Here is a 25,508-nt window from a genome sequence, read left to right as displayed (position 1 = left end):
TTAAAGTTGATCTCCTTTTACAGTTAATCATTGCTATTATTATATAAGCACAAATATCCATATAAATATATATTGCACCTATATGTCCATATAAACATATGATACTGTATCACTACTTGAATACATAGTATATTTGTATACAACCATATGATAAATATACATATCCACATTATATAAAAATGCAAACAGAGAAAAATATCCATTTTAGATACATGTTTCATATATACTAAACAAATGTCCATATAATTATCGAACATATAATAAGCAATTACAATGTAAGAATTAGCATTATTTTTGTATGAGATTGGCTGAGCTGAACGAAGTGGCCAGAGAGGGGGAAGTCTGGACCTTGCTGCTCAGGATGCTGCCCTTGCGACCCGACCATGGATAAGCAACAAAAGATTGATGGATGGCTCAGCTGAACCTTTGGTTTTTGTCGCTGGCTGTGCTGGACCCCTGATTTTTACCCAAACTCTACTATTTGTGATTTTTCCCCCCAAGTTGTAGGTGTCAGCGTAGAACTTTTAATGCTGGTGTTTCAATGACCTGGACATCATTTCTTTCTTTCATCACCTCACACAGATGACTAGATTTATTAACATAATCAATAACCCTGATACATGTCGTAAACGTGATACATGTAAAGCTGCAAGCTCGATTGTTCTCTGCTTCCTTCACAACAGACTGCTCTGGATGCCAAAGACATCTTCCTCTCTGACTCCTTTTATAGTGTTTACATCCACAGTTCAAAGTCAGGGATGGGCTATGACAACCCCCCCCCCCTGGTCTTGCTGGTCTTGTGATAACAGGGGGTGACGTCCAGGGCCTTTGTCCTCACATCTTGGCTTCATGCTCCAAGAATCATTATCTTCTATGACCTTGCGTCAACTTCTTTTTACGATGATCCTACTAATCCAACATTGGTTCAAGTGCTCTCAACCTAGCAAGTTAATGTAAAGTTTCAGATGAGAAAAACCAACCTTTATTTTGACTCTAATAATTCCAGTAAGTTGCCTTCTTTTTTGAAATAATATATTCAGGTTTCATTTATTCAGAAAACTTTTTTAAGAAATGTACTTTGAAATTGACTTTAATCACCTGACATGTTTCGACTTCCAACTGTCAGTCTTCCTCAGAGGTATCTACTGATCACTTTCATGTGTCCTTGTGAGTTCTTCCAGGGCATGGGCCAGGTGTGGGAGACTGAAAATGTTCCCTCATTCCTGTTGATTTTGAAGCTCCACTTCCTGCTCTTGATGGTTTCTTTGATCCAGCATTTGTGTTTGTGTCCTTCTGTCTCAAATATTGTTGCGTTGTCTCAATCCATTACATTATTTTTTTGTTCTGCAGTGGTCTGATATTGCAGACTTGAGGGTTTTCCTCAACTCATAAGGATACATCAAAGCAATCAGTAGATGCCTCTGAGGGAGACTGGCATTTGTCAGTCAAAATATGGAGATTAAAGTACATTTCAAAGTAAATTTCCTGAAAAACATTGTCTGAATAAATGAAACCTTAACATATTTACTCTGACGTGTTTATGCCTACACTGTTCCTTTGTGTTAATCCAGAAATGATTATTCAGAACTTTGGATGCTTTAAAAATCACATAATTTTTGTGATAAAAATGAGACATCTGGTCTAGTTACACTCAAGGTTTGTCCAAAATTCTTCAGTTCTTCTAGTTTTGTTAATAGATCAGTATCTGTGTCATCAATATGTATAGGCATGCATCCAACAGTGCACTATGCCAATAGGTGGGAGTATGTAACGCTTTATTGTAAATGCATTGCAGGAATCTTATCAAACTTATATGTGTGGTGAGCCACAAACGCATGAACTAAATCTTTACTGATATATGTTCAAACATTCAGACCTGTAGCCACACAAACACTGTGATTTAAGTAGTTTTTATTCATGGAATTATTAGTGGTTAAGCAATGCAACAATTACAGAAAACAGTTAGTTACAAAATAAAAGCAGAACACTGGTAGATCAGCTGTGAATAAGATTTTTTGTCTGCCATCAGTACAGGCCTTATACTGCATTGTTAAAGCACACAGAGGCTCTGAATGGACCTTTGAGTGCACAAACATCACCAACTCATATCAAAGTGTGCTCTAATTGGTCTGTGCTTTATTAATAATAATAATAATAATAATAATAATAATAATAATAATAATAATAATAATAATAATAATAATAATAATAATAATTTCTTTCTGAACTCTTTTCCTGCTGACATGTCTATAGAACATATCCACTTCAATGCACAGCACTACTTTGTGTAGTGGTGATCACTATAAACACATTATTATATATTTTTAACACCATAAGAGAAATAATAAGGGAATGTGTTGTTCGACAATGAACATTTGGAAGCTTGTTTTGTAGGTTTGTGGGATTTCTGCACCTTAACGCCAGGGGGCAGTGTCAGCCTGCTGTATGTACACTGACTGTTACAAGAGTCTTCACTGGTCCTCTGTGTATTTGGAAGGTATCTTTACAAGTTCCCAGCATATATTTCAAAAGGTCATTCCCAGGAGAACAGTTGTGAGAGAATTCTAGCCGATGTAAGAGAAAGCTGTCTGTACAAAGTTATTCATTTGCAGCGATTATTCTTAAGAAGAGATATTACATAAATGAAATAGTGCGTGAAACAGGAAAAAAAGTGTGGTTAGATACAAGTTGATGCATAAAGGATGACTTCAGTGTATCATCCTGAATCATTCACAAATCTTGGTGCTCATCACATATTAACAATAGTGTGTGTGTGTGTGTGTGTGTGTGTGTGTGTGTGTGTGTGTGTGTGTGTGTGTGTGTGTGTGTGTGTGTGTGTGTGTGTGTGTGTGTGTGTGTGATATATAACACTGAAGATGCTGAGCAGGAAAGTCGGTGAAAGACTGCATGATAAGTGACATAATGCAGATCAAGGTGTAACTCAGTGTGTCTATCGATGCTGAACTTTGAGAAGATAATTCTCATTCACTGAGAGCAGGATGTAAGTGGCATCATTTTTATATGCTAATTCCATCAGCTGTCAATGATTATTCACTTGGTGTTTGAATGCCTGAAACACAACAGCTGTGTTCAAAATTGCATACTAACGTATGATACTACACACTGACACTACACACTCAATGATTATGTACTGTCTACTATACACTATTACTTGTATGATTAGTATGGTGAGAGTTCCCACTGAAGTTTCCCAAGATGCATTTGGAATCTACTGTAAAACAACAAAAACCTGAAGCACACTGAGGCTAAATATCTCCTTTAATTTGCCACCTTTGAAAGTTCTGAAATGTTTTAAATGACAAAGTAGAATATCAACATCTGGTTATTTGAGCTAAAACTCACAGACACATTTCATGACGACATTTCAGAGATTTCCAGAGACCTGCCATTGTGCTACGGACAAAACTTCAGGTTAACTTCAAAACAAGAGCCATATTTACAAAACTAATGGAAGAAAAGAAGATATGCTTTTGTTTTGAAAAAGGGATGTTTGACTTTTAGCTTGAAGCCAGTCCCAAAATGATTTTTCATTCCACTCGCAATGCATCGTGGGGCAATTGAGTATGATTAGTGTGCACCGTGCATACTTAAGAAATGTTCACATATAGTATACATACGGGTATTTCTTGCGTACTCACTAATCTTTTCATCTAATTGTGAACGCATTTCATACTAATTTTGACATCAGACTTAGTATGAACACTACGTTAGTATGCAAATTCAAACACAGCCATTTCTACACCATTGTTCCTCTTTCTCTTATCAACAAAGCCACCATCATCTTTAGTTTCACTTTTTATTCGTCCAATTTATGATCATTTTCAAAACCAGCAAAAAATTGTTGTACCACCCCTTAGGCTGCCATTTAATTCAAAGCACACATTCCTTTCTTTTATTCAAATATGTTAATATTGAAAGTTTAAAATATTGCAGTTATTATTTAGTATTGTTGTTTTTTTGGCTCATTAAAATGCACATGGGATTATTTATTTTCAACATGTCTGTTCATGTTTTCATGCTGTATCTTTTTCAAGATATGAGAGATGGATGCATCGCCATGGAAAATCAGTAAAAATGACAAATCTCTCTTTTAGAGACAGAAATAGCCCTCTCCAAATCTCCGGGTTTTAACTCAGCACACGATGAAGAAGTATGTGGGAGAGGACAATGATACACAACATATTAAAACCAAACTTTTGTAAATCAAAACATTGTTTACAATCTCAACATCCTTGGTTTTTTTTGGGCGGGGGGTGGTTGTAAAGGAGCTAAAGGGGTGGTTCAGTGTTTGTCTTTTTGGGGATTTTGATGCATTCTCTGTTCTATGTTTAGTCGCTGTCTCTCTCTCTGTCCTCAGTCTCATGTAACTCTTCATGGTCTTCTTCTTCATCCTCGTCAACTTCCTCCTCATCTCCACCTCCATTCATCATTTCCATCTCCACCTCCTCGGTGCCCTCCTCCAGCTCTCCATCCACTCCACTGATGGGCTCCACCTCCTGACACACCTCCACCATCTCGGTGCCTTGAACCACCTCAACTGTGCCTTCGCGGATCTTCTTCACATGGAAGGTAAAGGGAGGCACAGTGTAGACCGCTGTCTTGGACCGAGCGTAAACCACATGATCTGGTGTAAAGGCCTTTTTCACTCTATCACCAGATGTTTTCATTTTCTGTTTACGCTCAGCATTGACGCTCATGCGCGTTCCAAGTTTCCCCATCTTCTTCTCAATGTTGTGACGAGTCTTCTCAAGGTTCTCCTTGGTTTTCTGCTTTGTCTTCTCAATGTTTTCCTTGGTTTTTTGTTTGGTCTTTTCCAGGTTCTCTTTTGTTTTCTGCTTCGTCTTCTCAATGTTATCCTTGGTTTTTTGTTTGGTTTTTTCCAGATTCTCTTTGGTCTTTGCTCGGGTCTTATCCATTTTCTCCCTTGAAAAGACGGTCTTCAGGTTTTGCACACGCTGCAGGCTGCTGCGCTTGATGCGCTCAGCACGGGTCTCCTCGAGGATTTCTTCAATCTCCACCCCCTCCTCATCTGAGGAGAGGTCCACGTGGGGCTTGTCTACCTTTTCTCCCTCCTCTTCTCCAGCTTCTTCTGTTGCTTCTTTGAGCTCAAGCAGACTGCCCCCAGACACAGACTCTGAGACCTTCAGAGACTTAGAGATGCTGAGTTTTGAGGGAACTTTCACTTCATCCTGTGGGAAACAGAACATATAAAATTATTTCAATTAGGACAAGAAATGGAAATATGTGCTTAAACAAAGGGCAGTGGTGGCTTTAATGGTTAAAAAAGCAGCTTTGAGCTGTCACTGGGGGCCTATGAGCAAGGCCCTGAAATTAGAACCTGTACATGTGTTACAAAGCAATCAAAATATAGAAGCAATTAAAAATTAGATCACGGACAGAACAAGTGCTGACTTATAGCTGCAGAGCTCACCATTAAAAAAAAACCTTGTGTGGAAGTTAACTCGTCTTCATGAACCATAGCTGTGGTTCATGAAGACGAGTCAGCCAACAGACAGAAAGTGCAAGACCTGACAAAGTGGTGAAGGGACAACAACCACTTCATTATGACTGTTTACCAACCTTTACCAGCAAACCGCAGATTACACCTGTTTTTCACCTTTACCTGGTGCACACCAGAGGCCCTGCTTCCTGAGGAAGCTGAAGACAGAAGGACTAGATGTTGTCATCAGGTCCGTCTACACTACAGCTGTTATTTGAGGGTTGTACTGTCTTCCTGCATTAATGAGGGGGTTAAAGCTTCACAGAAGACCATTGGATGCAGCTTACCACCCATCGGACACACAGAGAAGCAGAGACACACCCACATTCATACACCCCGCACACACTGTTCAACCGCTGCCCTTTGGAAAAAGGCTGCACTGCATCTGGTGAAGAACCAGTGAGAAAAAGCTTTTTCCCTGAAAGAAAGCTGCAGGTATCTGAAGTGTTGCCTCTCAGTAATGGCACTTCTGTCACATCGATCAGGCATGTGAACAATTTCCTATGGTGTTGTTTGATCTCATCTCTGCACTGTACGACACCTTCATCGTTATCATTTATTATTTTACATTAATTCTATTTAAATGTTTCTAGATACAAAAAAATGATGCCGCCTGTATTGAGTTCTATAGTAACTGAATTTTGTTTGTGTTAGTTTAAATGACTGAAAATCACAGCACTTCTTAACTCAGACCAAAAATATGTACAGTATGTCTGGATCAAGCAACCAGATTAACCAGTGTCCATCATCAGTGACAGGTGAAGTTTATTTACTATATTAACAATTATTTCCACTTTAATATAACACAGAAAACAATCATCCAATATCAGCAATTAGTAAAGGACAAGTGTGTCACTCTAACGCAGTGGTTCTCGACCTTTCCAGCTATTAAGCTCCAAAATAAAGGTGCCAGAGACCGGGGGCGCCCACTATACCTGAAGGTGGTTGAACACCGACCTGAACATTGAGAAACAGCCATGTGAAGACAGGGCCATCTATAAGTGACAATAAAGGGTAGAGCTTTTACTATTAGTTTAAACTTACAAATAATTGCCAGATTGGCATAGCAAATCGTGAATGTGTTTAAAGTAACAAAAAAGTGACAATAATGGGTCAACAAATGTGAGATTAAGGGTTCACGAGTGCCTAAATTGTGTTCAAAGTAAATAAATTTGCAGAAAAGGCATTTGAATTTGAAGGTGAACTGGCAGAAATGGGGGTAATGTTGAAAAAATGAATTAAAAGGAGCAAAAATTTGACAAGAAAACATGATCAACATAGGTAAAAAAATATGGCAAGTTTGGTGTAATTGCAGAAAAAGGGTAAAAATAAACAAAAAATGAACTCAAATTGTTAAAAAAAAAAAAAAAAAAAAAAAAATAGTTTTTTAAAGGCATCTGGTGCCCCCCTACCAGTGTCTCGCAATCCCAAATAGGGTCCTGACCCCAAAGTTGAGAACGCCTGCTCTAACGTGTCAGTGAAAGCTGTGATGGAGACAGGGTTGATCCTGCTGCAAGTGAAAACAACATGAATGAGAGCTGTGACTATAATCACATTTATATTGTGCATGTGTGGATCAGTGAGTGAGAGGATCAATCAATCTAATGATTAATTCAGAGATTATACTTTGGCATGGCTGATGTCAGCAACATGGCTCAGCAGTCAGAATGTTCCCCAAAACACAGATGTTAGAATTTAATAAAAAAAAGGATCCTTTAAAATGAGGTTGTAGCCTGGGATGTTCAACAAGCAAAACATTTTTATTCTCACTCATTTTGTTTCTACACACCAATGTGCTTTCACATAAATGTCACACTGACTGACTAACTTGTGATGTATTCAACTTTTTGGATGAGGAAAATATGGAAATTTAAATTGCAATTATTATTATCAAATTGCAATAGCAAATAAATGAGAATATAAATCAAATCTGCAGCTAAGTATCGTGATTAGAATCGAAATGGGACAAAAGCGCATAATCCCAGATATACACACTTCAACACATCCTATATATTTACCAGTATGTACCTTTCACCATTGGATTCATATCAGCATGAAGAACACACTAAGCAAAACACAAGGACAAGATAACTCCGTCCAAGCCTGGTCTGCCTTTGAAAAGTAATCCCACACAGCTGTCCCTCATGGTCTAATTTAGAGCTTCATTCCTTGAGCTTTCGTGCACACACCTACATTTGCATACCAGATGGAGTAGCAGTCTCTCCTTTTCTTTCATACACAATCATATTGGAAATAAAACTGACAGGGGTATATGAGAAGGTTTGTTTGATTAGCGTACAACTTCATCACTGTGGTCTCCTGAATGTCTGCCTCTATATTTGTTTTTCATGTTGTTCCTATTCTCTTTCCCCTTGCACTGCCTCCATGGTCAAAACAGGAAAAGAGCCGAGCCAGAACAAAAGCCTGAGAGGGAGGAAGGAGCAAGGTGTGGAAAGTAGAGATGCTTTTTTGCCATCATGTCAATTGAGTAATAGCACAACTGGGATATTTCTTTAGAGGTTTGGAAAACCATATGCTTAGCAGGAAGAAGATCTAATCAATGTGTGAGCAGCAGGAAGCCAAGAGTATGGGAGACGAGGGTGGAAAGTGGAAAAGGTTGGGTCGTGGCGCTGACGTCCATTGTGCTCTGTGGCAGTGTAATGGTAGTTTTGTGGAATAATTTTAGTGCAGTATCTTGGGTAAACTTGATCTTGGAGGGGAAGTTTGGGCTTTCCTGAGCAGCTGTATTGACAGGCAAAGTGTATCACCCTTGATTCAAATTCTAGGATAAACTGTGGTTGTTTCAACTTAGTTAAGAAGCGTTTCTGACCTGACTTCATATTCATTATGTTTTTAAATATTTGGTTTTGTGTTGCACATCTGAAGAACTGAGTCTTTCACATTGTCTATCAGAAAACTCATTACGACTCCTAAATACCAGAGTGTGCATTTGTAAATGAAACTCAATTCGTGACTTTGTGTTGCAAAGTGTCTTGAAAGTAAGTATGATGAAGACAATTTCTGGTCAGAATTGATTAGAATCTCCCCAAAAAGTAATCTTATGTTATTTTTCAGCTTTTGATACTATTTACTGCAGTTAGTTCTTAATTACATCTCGTTTCCTTTCCAGTGATTTGAACATTTAACTTACAGTATTTGTCCTTTAAAGGGATCCTTCACTGTTTTTACAAGTTTTTTCTGAAATCTTTGAAGATCTATGCCTAACAAAATACATTAATATGTCCCGTATTCATTTAATTGCCTTTTAAAAATGGGACTATACTTTACCGTTTTAGAGCCTGCGTTCCGCCATCTTGAAATGATGTGATTGATGATGTCACACAGCCCCACTGTCTGTAACAGCCCATTATTTGCTATTGAAGTGAAGCATTCAGCCTGCTTTTTGGATAATTTAATACATTTTTTCAGTCAAAATGTGCTGCTTTGGTTACTCTAAAAAACCAGGAAAATTTAAAAATGCCAATGAAACCTTCTTTAGTTAGCGAGTAAGTCACGGACTGTTGAAGACACACAAACAGTGAGGATAGAAATCTTTTTGGGTGTGAGTCTTTCAACAGTCCGTGATTTACGCTGTAACTTAAGCCACCAGAGTGTCGGCCCCACACTGTTTAAAGTAAAGTAAAGGTCCCTTAGAAGAGCTCTTCTTCTCTGCTTCATTGTCTACTATGACACCACAGAGTTGGAATTGTCACCCCCTGCGGTCACAGATTTTTTTGGAGGGTCAAAACTGTTGTTATCCTCTTTCCGTAAACAAAAGAGGATTAGATCGACATCTTTGACTGCAACCGAAAGCAGCACAAGTTGCATTTTGACAGAAAAAGCTTCTAAATGATCTATAAAGCAGGCGGAATGCTTCACTCCAATAGAAAACAATGGGCTGTTTACGGGCAGTGGGGCCACGTGACATCATCAATCACGTGATTTTGAGATGGTGGAACACAGGCTTTAAAACTGTAAAGTAGTCCAATTTTTAAAAGTTAATATAACGAATGTGGTGCAAAATAATGTGTTTTGTTAGGCATAGATCGAATAAGTACCTCTCAAAGATTTTTGGCCAAACTTGTAAACACAGTGGAGGATCCCTTTAATTTCATTAGCCTTGTGTTAATGCTCAGGGGCTAACATTTAATGGCTCTAGAGGCTTTTACAACAAAGCTCCAAATGAAAAACAATGAGGTCCACATGGAAACAAGAGCCTCCATGGTGGAGTCACTTCTCGTCTTCATGGAACCAATGAAAGAAACAAAGGCTGAAGTCATTGAGAGCCCTGGTCTGTCTGCTGTTTCCTTATCTAGCGCCTAGTCTGTCAGCTCAAGCCCAAACACATCTCCTGCTGATGTGTTTGGATGCAAGGCCGTCATCAGGAGCATGTGTGTGTACATGTGGTGATACATGCACACAGTGCTTGGAAACATGGAGTTTATGAGGAAGTTCAGGCATTCACCTTACTGAGTTGACTTCCTGACCCTCCTAATTTAATGGGACATTGTTCTCCATGAGAGCACAGCACAAATGACAGGAAGGTGCTCCATGAGCTGTGGAAAATACACCACTGAAGTATGTAATGGTTCCACTAGTGTGTTTGTGTGTGTGCGTGCGTGTAGTGGGATAATAGGTGATAAAAAAAACAACACCAATGAGGTTTAGCTTTACCCTTCATTCTGTGTGATTCTCTAAAGCTACAGTAATACCTTTTTTACACAGTAAAACTTCAGGATTCACACTCTATTTACTTCTGGAAATTAAAGATAAAAACCACCTCATCTCATTTTCAAACCTTGTCCTGGGTGTGATGAGACTCCCTAAAACGTCTGGGCTCCTGCTTGTGTCAGACATTGCCTTACAGCTGGTTGTGGAGTGCTTTAAGAAAACAAATCTCAGGAAGTATAATTGCAAAGTATTTTTGTTATTTATTACTGTCAGTGCGTAATAAAAACCTAAGTGTTGGAGTACTTATGTCTGCGTTTGGCCCTGCAGTGAGCTTCTGGTCCACCTCACCATTAACTTTCTCCACTTAGTTAGGTTTTACCATGGTAACGGTGCAAAGCTTGGGAAAAGAGTGCTGTTTCCATACAGGGGAATTTGGAGGCAATGAATTCACAAACACGTTAATATAAAAGTGTAAATAGGAAAGCATTGGTATCTGTATAAGTAGAACAAAGTGTGTGTGTGTGTGTGTGTGTGTGTGTGTGTGTGTGTGTGTGTGTGTGTGTGTGTGTGTGTGTGTGTGTGTGTGTGTGTGTGTGTGTGTGTGTGTGTGTGTGCTTCTGAGCAGACTTTGGAGGCTTTCCGCTCACACACTATAACCACTCATCAGTCTAATGTGGAGGAATCCTGCAGAAACACACCCCTCTCTGTTTTTACTTTCCTGTTTAAATCCAGCCAGCCAAAACTGTGTGTGTGTGTGTGTGTGTGTGTGTGTGTGTGTGTGTGTGTGTGTGTGTGTGTGTGCGTGCGTGCGTGCGTGCGTGCGTGCGCGCGCGCGCGTGCGTGCGTGTGTGTGTGTGTGTCACAACTAGAACACCGATGCCAGTGTCAAAAACATAAAAGCAAAATGAATTTTGTGACTGCTGGTTCAGCCAAACCTATAACTCTTTTCTTAATCACTTGCATGCATTATTTTGTGTATTTAGTGTTCTCAAACTAGGGATGAAGAGGTGATGAGGAGCGTGGGGTGCCACTTTTTCTTTCTGGAATTGGTTTTTATCATATTTGATATTTTCTGTATTTTATTAATAAAATAATTAAATTTTTTCTCTTTCTTCTTTTTTCTTTATACTGTGTATGTATTTTATTTCAAGGGTGAATATATAGAATGTGTGTGTCCAGACCCACCAGTTGAGAACCTCTGCTATATACAATTAGTATGATTATGAGGAGCGTTCCCACTGAAGTATACTTCCAAGTTTCCCAAGATGCATTTGGAACCTACAATGACAAAAACCTGAACACTGACGCTAAATATCTCTGTTCATTCTCCACCTTTGAAAGTTCTGAAAACATTTTAAGTGAGAAAGTGACCAAGTAGAATATCAACATGTGGTCATTTGATCCATAAAACTTGCGGAAACACATTTCATGGCGAAATTCTGGAGATTTTCGGAGACCTGCCATTGTGCAACTGACTAAACTTCCGGTTACTTCAAAACAAGAGCCCTATTTACAAAAGGGTTAAAAACTAATGGAAGACACAAAGAGATGCTTTTGTTTTGAAAAGGGGAAGTTTGTCTTTTAGCTTGAAGCCGGTCTCAGGATTATTTTACATTCAGCTGACAATGCATCATGGGGCGGTTGAGTATGAGTAGTGTGCTCAACATTTGAAAAATGTCTCGATATAGTATACATCAGAGTATTTATTGCGTACTCAATCTTTTCACATTATCTAATAAGAATGCACTACATACTAATTTTGATGTCAGACTAAGTATGAATAGCAACAATACAGCTTTGAATGCCAAAAATAACTGAGTGTCAAAGATCTCGGAGGAGAACCACTGCACACGAGTGCTCTCAGGTCATATGATCCATAAAACTCACAAAAACACATTTCATGCCAACATTTCAGAGATTTTCGGAGACCTGCCATTGTGCTACTGACAAAACTTCCTTTTAAAGGGATCTTCCACTGTTTTTTTTTTTTTTACAAATGCGGCCTAAATCCTTTGAAATGTCCTTATTAGAAGATCTATGCCTAACAAAACGCATTATTTTGTCCATATTTGTTTTATTAACTTTTAAAAATGAGTCTACTTTACCGTTTAAAGTTAAAAAAAAAAAAAGTCAATGTAAACCTCTTTTATAAAATGGTTAAAAATGATTGGAAGAGATGCTTTTGTTTTGAAAAAAGGATGTTTGATTTTTAGCTTCAAGCAGGTCCCGGGACCATTTTATGTTTTGCTTGCATTGCATCATGGGGCGGTTGATTATGATAAGTGTGCCAACCGTGTATACTTAAAAAAATGTCCCGATATAGTACATCCTGGTATTTCTCGAGTACTCAATCTTTTCATATCATCTAATGTGAACACACTACATACTCATTTAGACATCTGACTTGTGTGAGTAGTACATTACTATGACATTTACAACACAGCCTCTGTGACCACAGCCATGTGTTCATCATGGTGTTTCCACCAATCAGTGAAGTTACACCAACACGGGACCAATGATTGCATTTATATGCCTCCGTCACAGCTGCACATGTTGATATGAGCATTTCTCCTGGTGCTCAAATGATGCTGGTTACAGACAGATTCATCTTTTCCCATGTGTCCCCTTTAATCAGAGACAGAGCGAGAGAGAGAGAGAGAGATTTCTATATAAAGGGATGGCATGCCGCAGGTCGCTGTGGGAAAGGAGGGAGGGAGAAAGCTACAGTATGAGTCACTCAGACATGAGCTGCATGAGCCCATTGGGCTTCCTTCTTTCCTCTGCTTTTTATCTTTGTGTTTTTCTATCCTTTCAGCTGCTACTGCGTTCCTTTGCTGCGGTTTCACAAGACATCCTTAAGTTTGTCAGAGGCCTGAGGAATGACACTGATGCGCCTCACAGCTCTATGGCAACACAGTAAACATTTCTGTAGCAGCAAGTGCAAGCAATTCACAGTCATTTGGATTCTCTGTGTGCTGCTCTGTGGACTAAACTGCAGGGTTGGCCCATTGTCCTAAAAGTATGAAAATAAACCTTGTTAGAAGGTGGAATGGCTCAAACATCCAGACATTAAAAAAACCCAAAAAAAACCTTTCTTTATTTTTTAAGTGTACTAGTCTCTGTGTGTTGATGTGAATGAATAATTGTGACTAACAATTTGAAGCATAGACAAACTACATCTCCTAAAGACAAAAACATGCATTCCACAACAGTTTCCAGAATTTTAACCTTGGGGTCAATCTGACCCCAGGGATATTTGCCTCCAGAAAAAGATTTTCAGAAAATTGTTGACCAAGTGTCACAATAATGACCATAAGAGTATGACCCTATTGGTTGCTGGGATGATATGACAGTTCCTGTTGCACCACCATCAGGTCAACTAACACATTTATCATGCTCATGTCCCATAAAATTAAACCAGGGAAATTGCACATGCTATTTTACTTTGCACCTGCAAATATATTCCTTAATAACACTACAGAGTACAGAGTATGTACACCTCTTTGTACATCCAACCTTCAAACACTCATTTCGCCATAATTGACAACTCTACTTAAGCTCCCACTATATGAATACATACTTCCAACGGGCACTGTACTAGTTTTTTAAATGATAAACATTGAATGGGGTCCAATTGACTCAATAATAACAGGAGGCTTAAAACATTACAGCTCTGGAAAAACAAATGCATGAATCTTTCACAAAAAAACATTTCCACAAGTGTTTCCAAGGCTGCAGCTACATGTGTGTGAGGAAGCTCTGTGTCATTCTCAACTTCTTTCAGATCCCACTGCAAGACACAGCTTGCTTTTGTTGATCATCTCTGGAGAATGTATTTATGGCATTCTTTCGTTTGTGGGTATTGTGATCATGTACTTGCACACGCACACTGCACCCACAAAAATCCCGTGGGATGAGGAGCCCCATCATTTATTGCTCCTTCTGGGATTTATTATATCCAAATAGATAAACTGTTGTTTTATTACCGACACGTTTGAACAAATGTGAGTTTGTGACCTTCAAAAATATCAGAGTAATTGGTACGCTCATAGTAAAGAAGCCTATAGGGTACTTTGTCTTACTCCACTCACATGCATATTTTGGGACAAAGATTTTGACAAATGTTTGTTCCCATGGTTACTCTGTGTTTCCTTTAACACTGAAGGAGATTGATGTGTATGGAGAGATTTATTCAGCTGCTGAACAAATGTTTTTTTTCCTCTGATATGTTCCCCCTGCTTTAAGCTGCAGGGCTTGTGTAGCAGTCAGTGTCTCTGGAAGCTGTGATTTAATCTTTAATCTTTACTTTCATATCAACGAGTAAATCACAGACTGTTGAAGACACACAAACCCTGAGGAGTCCTTTTAGGTGGGAGTCTTTCAACAAAAAATGGGAGTGTCAGTGCTTCTTTTGTATTGTTCCCCTTGAAATGGACCAACTAAAAATTACTTCTTGAATATTTTTCAAGCTTTTATGAATTCTGGTGTTGAATAAAATGTGTTACATCTGCCATTAGGGTCAATCTGATCCATGTACCTTCTGCACTCTGCTCTTGTGCCCCTGGGTATACACGCACCCCTGTTTGGAAAACACACATCCAGTGTAGACGACGACACAATTTACAGCTGACTTCAGAATGAAATCTATACAACAAAAATAATTTTTCAGATACATAGAAAAAGACATTTTGTTGCTGCTGTAATGAAAAATAAAAATAATAAAAAAAGTTCTATGTATCCAAGTATCTATCCATCTAATAGGCAGGGCAGCTGTTGTAGAGCTTGTTTGAACATTAAAGAAGTTTTGTCACAAAGGTTTCTTTGTTTACAGCCAGTTATTTAACTCAATAAAGGCAGAATCATATGATGGAATGGATCATGAGGAAACCTTTGACTATGAGTCACTGACAATTAACTGACTCATGTGGAAAAAGCTCAGTGGAGAAGACGGATTTGGGGTCAGACAAGGATCTGAAAGATAAACTACGTTTTTGCTTATCTCATGTAGCAAGGAAAAGGTGATGAAGACTTTGAAGGGCAGAAAAACAGAAGATCACAAAGATTTCTAATTGAAAAGATTATTATTTGGGTGAAATAGTCTGTAGACTGCCATGCAATGTGTGATAGAGGAATGTCTGCAGAAAGTAGATTTACACAATGTAAATGCTGATTTCAGTAAGAACTGGTGCAGCTCATGGTTACTCTTCACAAAGTGTTTCACCCACTCATTTATTGCTGTTGCTGTTCGATAATTCTATTTAGTTTAAACAATGTATCCTCTGATTGACAAAAATCAGGCCATGTTGTAAATGTCATACTAACATCACACTAAGTGTAATTTTTTATTAGATAATATGAAAAGATTGAGGATGCGAGAAAGACCCAGATGTATACGACATCGAAATATTTTTCAAATATGCACAGTGGGCACACTCGTCATACACAACCACCCCATGATGCATTGTGAGCTGAATTTAAAATCATCCTGGTCCGGCTTCAAACTAAAAGACAAACTTCCCCTTTTCAAAACAATGGCAGGTCTCTGAAAATCTGGATGAAATGACCACATGTTGATATTCTACTGGGTCACTTTCTCACTTAAAATGTTTTCAGAACTTTCAAAGGTGGAGAATCAACAGAGATATTTAACCTCAGTGTGCTTCAGGTTTTTTGTTGTAGGTTCCAAATGCATTTTGGGAGACTTGGAAGTATACTTCAATGGGAACGCTCATCATTCTAATCGTACTTATAGTCAGGGCTTTAAATTAAATTAATTAAAAAATTAACTTTGGCGGTCAACATTGTAGCATTACTAGCCATTTTGGCTGGTGAAGAATGAAACAAATACCACTGTGTCTGTTTGCAGAAAAGATGCAACAAGTTAATGCCAGATTGGGCTGTTTTCCGCCAAGAAATTTGGGGGTTTTTGTGTGTTTAGACTTTAAAACTTAATGTGTATCTGGCACCACTGCTGGTTGTACTCATCCTACATTTCCCAAGAACACTATGACATGACGTGTCATACAAAAATTGGCGACGTGCTTATGTTAGTGTGATTATTAGTTCGTTATTGGTGAAGTCAAACTGAATGAAGATGTAAAATTAGTTAGGAACAAACAAACAAACGTGGAGATATTTATCGGGTGTAGAGTTCCTACGCAAAGATCGAGCAGCTACTGAGCATATGCAGAGTAGCACAGACTCCGAGGACTCTGAAGGTTAGATTTCACACATGATCTTTATCATTTGTTCACCTTTAAAATGTGCACTATACAGTTTGTGAGAAGTGGGATTTGTTAAGAGTTGAAGAGCATGTATGTTAATAAAACATTTTTCTCTACAGTACACGTAATTCTTCGTACTGATTATTTCTGTTTTTTCTAACTTCAAACAGTGTTCCAGGGATCCAATTATTATCTGATTTAAGAAAAAACATTGTTTTTAAAATAAATGTATATATGTTTACCAATTTAATGTATTTCTGCAATCAACTATATTAAAAACTATTTTAAAAAAACATGAATGCTTACATTTTTTATGTGGCTCATAATGTAGTTTATTTACGATGGAAAAAAATTTAGCTGGTGGAAAATCTGGTTCATGGGTAACTTTAACAATCTACTATCCATGCTGGCTGGTGATCTAAAAAGTTAATTTAAAGCCCTGCTTATTGTATATAGTGAACAGTATATACTGTGTGGCAGGTTATGCAATTTTGAACACAGTCAGAGTTTCAAACATCTCAGAGGAGAACCACTGCACTCTGGTGCTCTCAGGTCACCATTTCTATCTGTTTACACAGGGCTCATTACTGTTGTCAAAGGCCATTCACTCCCACTAATCAACCTAGCAGTCATGTTTTTGGATGGTGGGGGAAAGTCAAGTACCCAGAGAAACCCACACAAGCACAGGGAGAACATGCAAACATAAATGTCCATCTAAAAGATTTATCGCACATCCATAAAGATCTCTTACTGTGAGAAAAACTGCTGGAGCTGAACCAGTCAACACATTCATGTTTTTACACTGTGGGAGGAAATCAGAATAGCCCACAAAATACATGCAGAGGAGAACATGTAAAGTCCACACAGAGGCTGGCCCTGTGGGGCTTCGTGAGGATGAAGTTGAAGGAGTTTTTCTTTGCTAAATTCCTCCTCTTCTAACTTATTAGAAATGGCTTCAGTCTGCTAAAAGCCAGCAGGAACACAGTCCTCTGAAGTCTCCTTCCTTCTCATAATCAAACAAGTATGTCGCTATTTATAGAGCGCTGCTGCCTGTCCTCTCAACCTTGTCTTTTTTTCTATCCCCTGGCTTGCTAAAATGAATCTTTCCTAAAGGTGGGTGGAAAGTATTCAATATCAGCCATAACCACTGAATAATAGCAGAACTCCTCAGCTGAAACAATGTTATACAGTATCTGGCCAATGAAAAGAGCCAAGAACATTTCAGGCTCATATGGCCATATATGGGCCTGGCTCAACAGTGGGCTCATGCTTGATGAATTTATGAGGAAAACATCACTGCGAGGCTGAAATGTGTACTTTAGTGAGCTGTAGATCTGCTTTAAATCTTTGGATGGCAGAACACTTAGAATTGCTTTCCTGTGAATCATTCCAGGAGAAGCTGTGATCCCACTACAGTCAGAGAGCGAGCTGGGACTGACTGACATGGGCAGGATGGTAGCAGCAGGTGTTTGGTACTCTACAAAGTACAGCAACGATCAGCAGGAAGTCATATTACACAATGTTTGACAACAATTCATCAACGACTGATCAATATATCACACCTAGTTTATGGAAAACGTCAGAGGTTCGAGTCCATGACCTTCTAAGATGTCACACTTTCACTCAAACAAAGAATGAATGTACATTTGTGATTGTTGCTGGCTCTGTAATAGACTGGTGACTTGTATAGAAATGATGGGCGGAGCTACAATTTTAAAACATCCACTTACACCTGCTTTTATCGATTATGGAAGCAGATTAGGGCCAATTTTGATGGAGAAAATAATTTTAGGCAAATCAAGAATAAAGTCAAAATTCCAAGAATAAAGTTGAAAGAATAAAAAATAAAGTTTTGAAGATGAACTCAAAATACAATGTTGTGAGAAAAGTCTATGGTCTGCAAATGAAGTCAAATCTACAGAAGCTGACTAGGGCCAATTCACCATGACAACAAACAACAGATCAACTCCAAAATGCAGTGTATCAATGAATGTGTGTGAATAACAAAGAGATTCTTTCTCTTTTAGCTCATAAACACGGCGTTGTAATCTTGTTAAGGACTTTGAAGAGATGTTGCCAGAAACCTAAAGAAACTGTTCAGAAGGAAAAACCAGTCAAGTTTGGAAGAGGTGGAGCATTCAGTCCATCTGTAGATATTGAGGAGCTACGGAAACACAATTAGGGTCAGTTCAGTTTTGACGGGGACTGTCGTATATGGTGAATTGGCCCTCGTCAGCTCCCTTAGATTTGACTTTAATAGCAAACCTTTGACTTTAATCACAATGTTGTAATTTTAGTTTATTTTCAAAATTTTGACTTCAATCTCTTTTTGACTTTAATCTCGACATTATGATTCAACTTTATTCTCAAAATATTCTCTCCATCAAAATTGGCCCTCGTCCACTTTCCTAAACATTAAACCTGTCAGAGAAGTGTGCTCTGTTGAAGGACCCGTTGCAGAGACAGAAGACAAAAACACTCTCAACTAAATCCAAAAATACCAAACAGAACTCAAACACCGACCGACTTACAAAAGAAACTGTGGAAGACTGTGAGGAGGACAATCCAAACATCGCAGCAACAGTCACTCAGTGTTCAACCACACCTCAAACACTGCAGGTGTTATTAGGAGATGAAGACCACCTGAGTGGAAACAGGAGGAACTACTTCTACAAACATACAGTGCAGAGTTAACATGGTGTGAAGACACAGAGGAATTTATTCCAAAACAATTTAGAAAAAAACAGGAATCTCTTGTTTAAGTGTCGATCTCGGCAACACTTAAAAATAATAATAGTTTTTAGCTGAGATAGTACAAAACATTACACCAAGGCAACAGATATTGGACAATAGTCACACTGCTAATTTACTGAATTTATTTTATAAAAACTATAGAAGAAATGTAGTTTGAAGACCAAATTCCAAATAAATTGATAAAAAAAAAACTACATAAGAAGTATATAAAATATGTTTTTCTTTTTTGATTTTACCCTTGACCTACTGACAATGGGTTTACTATCAAGTTATCCGTTATTCACTATCAATTTTGATTAAAAAGAAAAACCTCTTTTCTTCACCCTGCTCTGTGTTTTGTTGTGTTTTCTGCTCAAGTCCGACACTGTCACTAAACAAAAGAGGCTGTTCCTAAAGCTTCACCAAACATGTGAGTAATATTTCCATAATGACCAATCATATCATATGTCCACAGACCTTTAAAACTGCTATAATCAAACCTCTCCTTAAAAAAACCTACCCTCGATTCAAGTGACTTGTTCAATTCTCGGCCAATATTCAATCTCCCTTTTGTTTCCAAAATTCTTAAAAAAGTCATTGCAGGTCAACTATGTGATCACCTACATAGGAACAATTTATACGAGAGCTTTCAGTCTGGCTTTAGAGCCCATCACAGCACAGAGACTTAGATCTCAGTGCAGCCTTCGATACAGTGGATCATCATCTACTGCTGCAGAGACTGGAAAGCATTTTTGGGATTAAAGAAACAACGCTGGGTTGGTTTAGATCCTATTTATCAGACAGAACCCACTTTGTTCATGTTAATAATCTCTCCTCAGTGCACGCCAGAGTTAATCATGGAGTTCCACAAGGTTCAGTTTTGGGACCAATACTCTTTACATTATATATGCTTCCACTAGGTAACATTATCAGAGAACATAATATACATTTCCATTGCTATGCTGATGATATACAGCTTTATCTCTCAATTAAATCAGATGAAACTCATCAGTTATTAAAACCGAAGTGATTTTATTTGGCCCAAAATACCTTAGAGATAGATTATCAGAGCAAATGTCTCTCTGGATGGTTTTACTCTGCCACCTCTGTAATATCTCTAAAATCAGCAATATCTTGGCCCAGAGTGATGCTGAAAAACTAATCCATGCATGTGTTACATCTAGATTAGATTATTGTAACTCCCTACTGTCAGGATGTCCTAGTTACTCACTAAAAAGTCTCCAGTTAATTCAGAATGCTGCAGCTAGAATACTAACAGGTGCTAAAAGGAGAGAGCATATTTCTCTCCAGCGTTGGATTCCCTTCTTTGGCTTCTTGTATAATCTAGAATAGAGTTTAAAAACCTGCTGTTACCATACAAAGCTCTACGTGATCAAACTCCTGTGTATCTTAAAGACCTGTTAGTACCCTATCGTTCGGGAAGAATACTCCGCTCTCAATCTGCTGGTCTCCTGGAAGTTCCTAAAGTGTCTTGAAGTAGAACAGTAGGCAGAGCATTCAGCTACCAAGTGTCTCGCCTTTGGAACCAGCTCCCAGTCTTAGTACGGGAGGCTGCTACTCTCTCCACCTTTAAAAGTAAACTCAAAACCTACTTATTTGCTAAAGCATATACTGTATAATAGTGTTAACCTAACCACTAGGAAAAAAGCCCTAAACCTAAAAATAGGAACAAAGATTATATAGTAGAACACCAACATTATCCACCATCTACATATAGCTCTAATGGGTTGCAATGGATTGATGTCCAATCAGACACAGTTGTGCCAGGTTGTAGACAACTCCCCACTTTAGTCCCTCGTTGCATAACCCATCATACTGCTCACACTGCTTCACACCATTTACACTGATGTCTACCCCAATTTAACCATATTCACAATTTGTCATGCCCAATATTAGCCAGTTTAAACAAATTGTTCCAATATTGACACTTTGATTCCTTTTTGCACTTTTTCAGTCCTTTTTGGCAACATTGAACCATTTTTGTGGTTTTTAAAAGACCATTTTACCATGTTTTCCACCGTTTTTGTCAATTTTAATCTATTATGTTCCTTTTTTTTTATTTGTGACCATCACCAGCCCACCCTTACCCATTATATTCCAATAGGATTCCAACAAATTTTTCCTTGCAACAGGAAAAATGGAATGAAGATTTGTTTTGTATGTCGTGGCCCATATTATATCTCTATAAAATAAATTAAAGAATAAACCTTTTATAAATAAAGGATACATTATATACTATAATACAGACCAATGAGATTGTGTCTTACACATTCACAATGTTTTAATAAATACAGCAAATATACACAAAAAAAAAACCATACAAAATTACAAAAAAATGCACAGAAGGACCAGAATAATACTCAAAATGACTCCAAAAACACACAAGATGACAACAGAAATACACAAAAATAACAGACAAATTAACAAAGAAAATATACAAACTGACATGAACAATTACCAAAAAAATACTAACAAAGACACACAAGTCGTTGTTCTTACCTGCGTAATTTTCCTGATGTTGATAACGTGGCCCCTGCTTTGGATTAAAAAAAACCCAAGCTGCTAATACTGAATTTAATTTAACTTCAGTGCCTTCAACATTTTAGTTAGAATAATGAAATACTTGTATATATAAGTAGGAGGCAGTATGTAGCACAATAACATTGTTTGAAAGTCTTCGACAATGTGACGTGGGAAGAATGCACAAGTTTCTGTTGCTCACGATTCTTTGAATAAAACACTTTTGGAACCTCATCTGTATTTTTTCTGTTGCTGTTATGATTTGTCATACAGTGCATTTTAATAAAATAAAACAAATTTATAAAATGATTTGATGCAGAGCACAATATGGAAAAGAATACAGCCAATTCATTCTTCCTGATGGTAAGTTTTCAGCTTTTAAGGCAAAATAACATACCTTGAATATAAAATAAGAATATATGATTCCAAACTGATTATCCTGGTATTTTTAATAAGCCGTGCTTCTATTTGTGCCTGTCATTTATTGGTAATGAACACTTCCAGTAGATGGATATTGACCGTATACTTGCACTCTCTTCACTGTCTTTACACTGTGTTCTATTGAACCTGGAGTAAATGACAGTGCTTTACAGCTGGGGACACAAAAATTGATTGTCTGATTTGAGGGCCACATTTTTTTTTTTTGTAGGTTTTTTGTTTGTTTTTGGAGTCACTGTGTGTATTTTTGTGGTTGTTTTGTGTTTTTGGATTCATTCATGTGTATTCATGGTTTTAATTTTTCTATTTTTGTGTGATTTTATATTTCTTTCTGTTATTTTGTGTATATTTGTAGTCGTCTTGTGTATTTTTGTCTTTTGGTGCATTTTATTGTGATTTTGTATGTTTTTTGGAGTAATTTGTCTTCTCATCCTACATGCCTTTTTTATGGACATAACTGCTTCTTTATCTGGTTGATTTATTTTAATTTTATCATTTGCCAAAATGAAAATAATCTAACAGGTACATATTTTAAGTTTAGTTTAAGTCTGCACATCAAGTCAAGCTAAATTGATCCTTGACAATGGATTGAGGCAGAGCTAGTAAACATTATTCTGATACACTGGGTGGCGCTATACAATCTGTATGTTAGTTTTGTACTATATTCCTGCTTCTACATTCAAAATTTCCCTCACCAACTCCCTTGAAAGTTCATGCACATCCTCCATTGTCATAGCCGCCATGATTGGAAAGAGTGAAGACCAAAGCAATGGATTTCCTGGATCAATGTTAACCCCTCCCATACAGAGTATGACGAGCAAGTTTGATAGATATAATTAATTCATGAAGTGCTGCAACACCAGACCATGAAATAAATAAATAGTGGAATATTTATACTTCATACTTAACTAATTTGGCTTTTTGGCACTTATTTATCTCCTTGCACACTGTGCTTATGTTTAGATTAGGGGTGTCCTCGAATGCTACTGTTCTGTTTCAGTTGAACACATCCTGGTCGTCAGTGTTTCCCGCAGACATCCTATTAGCCTGAGTTTTGTTTAGCAGGACAGCAGCCCTTCAGGACTAAGTAAATACATCCCTATAGCTGTGAACGTACATGTTGCAGTTCACTGAGGGTGATGATGATGAAGGCCGCGGGTAGAAAATAACTCCCAATTTAAAAGACATCTGAAACTAAAAACAGTGCAGAAAAGCATTTTGTGGTTTAAGGTTCTTTTGGTTAGGTCACCAATGAAAGGCACAGGCATAACTAGTGTTTTGAGTTAACCGTTATGTTTCCTAGCCACAGGGCTGACGTACATTTCCAACAGCAACCAAATGCCAACCTCTTGGGATTTTTTTTTTTTTTAACGACATGTCGATTCAAAAATCTCTGCTTCCTGTCGTTATGATCCATATTTAGACAGGCATTATTTCTGTTTTGAGTGAATTATTTTATTGATATGGTAGAATGGTGGATGCTTGTTCATTTGCTGGTTATTAGGAAGAAACATTAGGTTTGTTGTAAAGTTGAACAGAGAGGGTCTGGGTTGCCATGTCTCCTACTCAGGGGAAACAGAGAGTGTGGGACTGGATCCAAGCCATAATGTCTGAGTCATTGGTGGAAACTCTGAATGTTCTTTTGCTGTTGTGTAGAAACCTGCAAGCTATTACACATCTCACTGCAGCCTGGTGGACTAAAAAAAGAAATGGGGGTCTCCTGAACTTCACTCAGTGTTCAACATGAAGAGCCTGAACGCACTGGCCTCCCGTGCTTTTCCGCCTTGCTCCTTAAACAGCAGTTTGAGTGTGCTTGTGGTATTTTTCATCTTTGTTTGAAAAAGGGAAGAAAGCAAAGCCACTTTCCAAAATAATTCTCTCTCTGACTCAGTCAACCCATGACACATGACGGTTCGTCCTATCTGAAGTTGAACTTGTGACAGAGATATTGATGCATCTTTCCCTGTTGTTTTTTATTATAATGAGGTCAATACACACTCATCACTTCTCCCTAACAATTTTTTTTCCAAAATCTAAACATTTTTATTTGGTAATTTAAAAGATTTACTTTACATATTTTCTAAATGTGTTTTTGTAATAAACCTGGTAAAGCAATCTGTCACTGACTTTTCTATTCATTTGCTTTCTGTCAGTGTGTGTGTGTGTGTGTGTGTGTGTGTGTGTGTGTGTGTGTGTGTGTGTGTGTGTGTGTGTGTGTGTGTGTGTGTGTGTGTGTGTGACCACACCCATCCTTCATCAGATGCCCTGCTGTGCTATGCTGTGTAGATCACACACACACAAGCCGTGCACCATAAACACTACATCATGTCAGTGTGCACGTGTCATTGATAAATAAAAGTCTCCCACCTGGTACACCATGACTTTGAAGTTGCGTCTCTTCAGTAGCTCTGCTTCGTTGCTCTCCAGCTTCTTGATCTGTCCTCCTTGTTTCTCCAGCGTGGCTCGGACGGTCTTCACGTTGATGCTCACCTTTCGAACCTTCTCCATCATCTTGTTGACGCTGTTGGACGTGGTGCTGTGACTCTTGGTCAGTTTGGTCAGCTCACTTTGAATACCGCTCACTGAGCGCTCCATCTCCTGCTGCCTACTTTCAAGTCCATTCTGGGTCTGCTGGATCTGATCAACAGCTCCAATGATCTTATCAAGCAAAGTCAGCACCATCACTCCATTGGTCTGAAGGTCTACTTTAGCTTCATCCTCCTTTTCTTCACCTGCTTCCTCCTCTGGGTTGGAAAGCTGTTTCTTGGCTGCAGACAGAGCATCATCTTCATCATCAGAGGGAGGAAGGTTGACCTCGTCATCTGAAATCTCAGTAAGGGTGTGGGGCTCCAGATGGCCACCTGAGAATTCCAGTGCTTCCATTGCTGCCATGTTAGTTGATTTGTTTGCAGATCAGCCTTACTTCACCTCAAGTTCTCAGGTTGTTTTTTGACTGGATTTCTTCTCCTTCTATCTTTAAAACCAATTATTTTTGCTTCCTGACTAAAAGCTCAAGCATTCATGCACTCTGTCCTCTGCCTTCTTCTGGTTATGGAGCTGAGGAGCCAAGCTGCAGTGGAAGTCACCACTTGAGTGTCAAGGCTTGAATGCCACACCAGGCAGAGAAACTCTCCAGTCAAGCTCCAGCAGGCAGAGAACACTCCTCTTTTTCCATTGGGCTTCCCCTCCTCAGTAAACTCCTCCCTTGTCTCCTCCTGGTCAGATTCACCCACATGAGTAACAGCCCACCTCAGTGCCACCCTTCTGTGAGCCAAACCCCACCCCTGTAGTGAAGTGTGTCCCATCTGCACGGCTAAGCAGAGCTACACTCATCATCTTTTACACAAGCTGAGGCAGAGCAGAAAGAAGAATGTCTGTCG

General features: G+C 38.4%; 1 protein-coding gene across 1 annotated transcript; it reads right to left on the bottom strand.

The window, feature by feature from the left end:
* Positions 1 to 1,889: 1,889 nt before the first annotated feature.
* On the bottom strand, positions 1,890 to 25,284 carry LOC114481788 (caveolae-associated protein 1-like). The gene is made up of 2 exons (XM_028476828.1): positions 24,496 to 25,284; positions 1,890 to 5,210 (listed from the first exon to the last, which is right to left on the bottom strand). Exons 1-2 carry the CDS (start codon positions 25,018 to 25,020, stop codon positions 4,350 to 4,352), a joined length of 1,386 nt encoding a protein of 461 aa, XP_028332629.1. The 5' UTR covers positions 25,021 to 25,284; the 3' UTR covers positions 1,890 to 4,349.
* Between the last annotated feature and the right edge of the window lie 224 nt (positions 25,285 to 25,508).

This window comes from Gouania willdenowi, chromosome 19 (assembly GCF_900634775.1).
Source record: "Gouania willdenowi chromosome 19, fGouWil2.1, whole genome shotgun sequence".
In the NCBI taxonomy this organism is placed as follows: Eukaryota; Metazoa; Chordata; class Actinopteri; order Blenniiformes; family Gobiesocidae; genus Gouania; species Gouania willdenowi.
The sequence above is the reverse complement of the archived record's forward strand: the minus strand, read 5'-3'. Positions and strand labels throughout refer to the sequence as shown.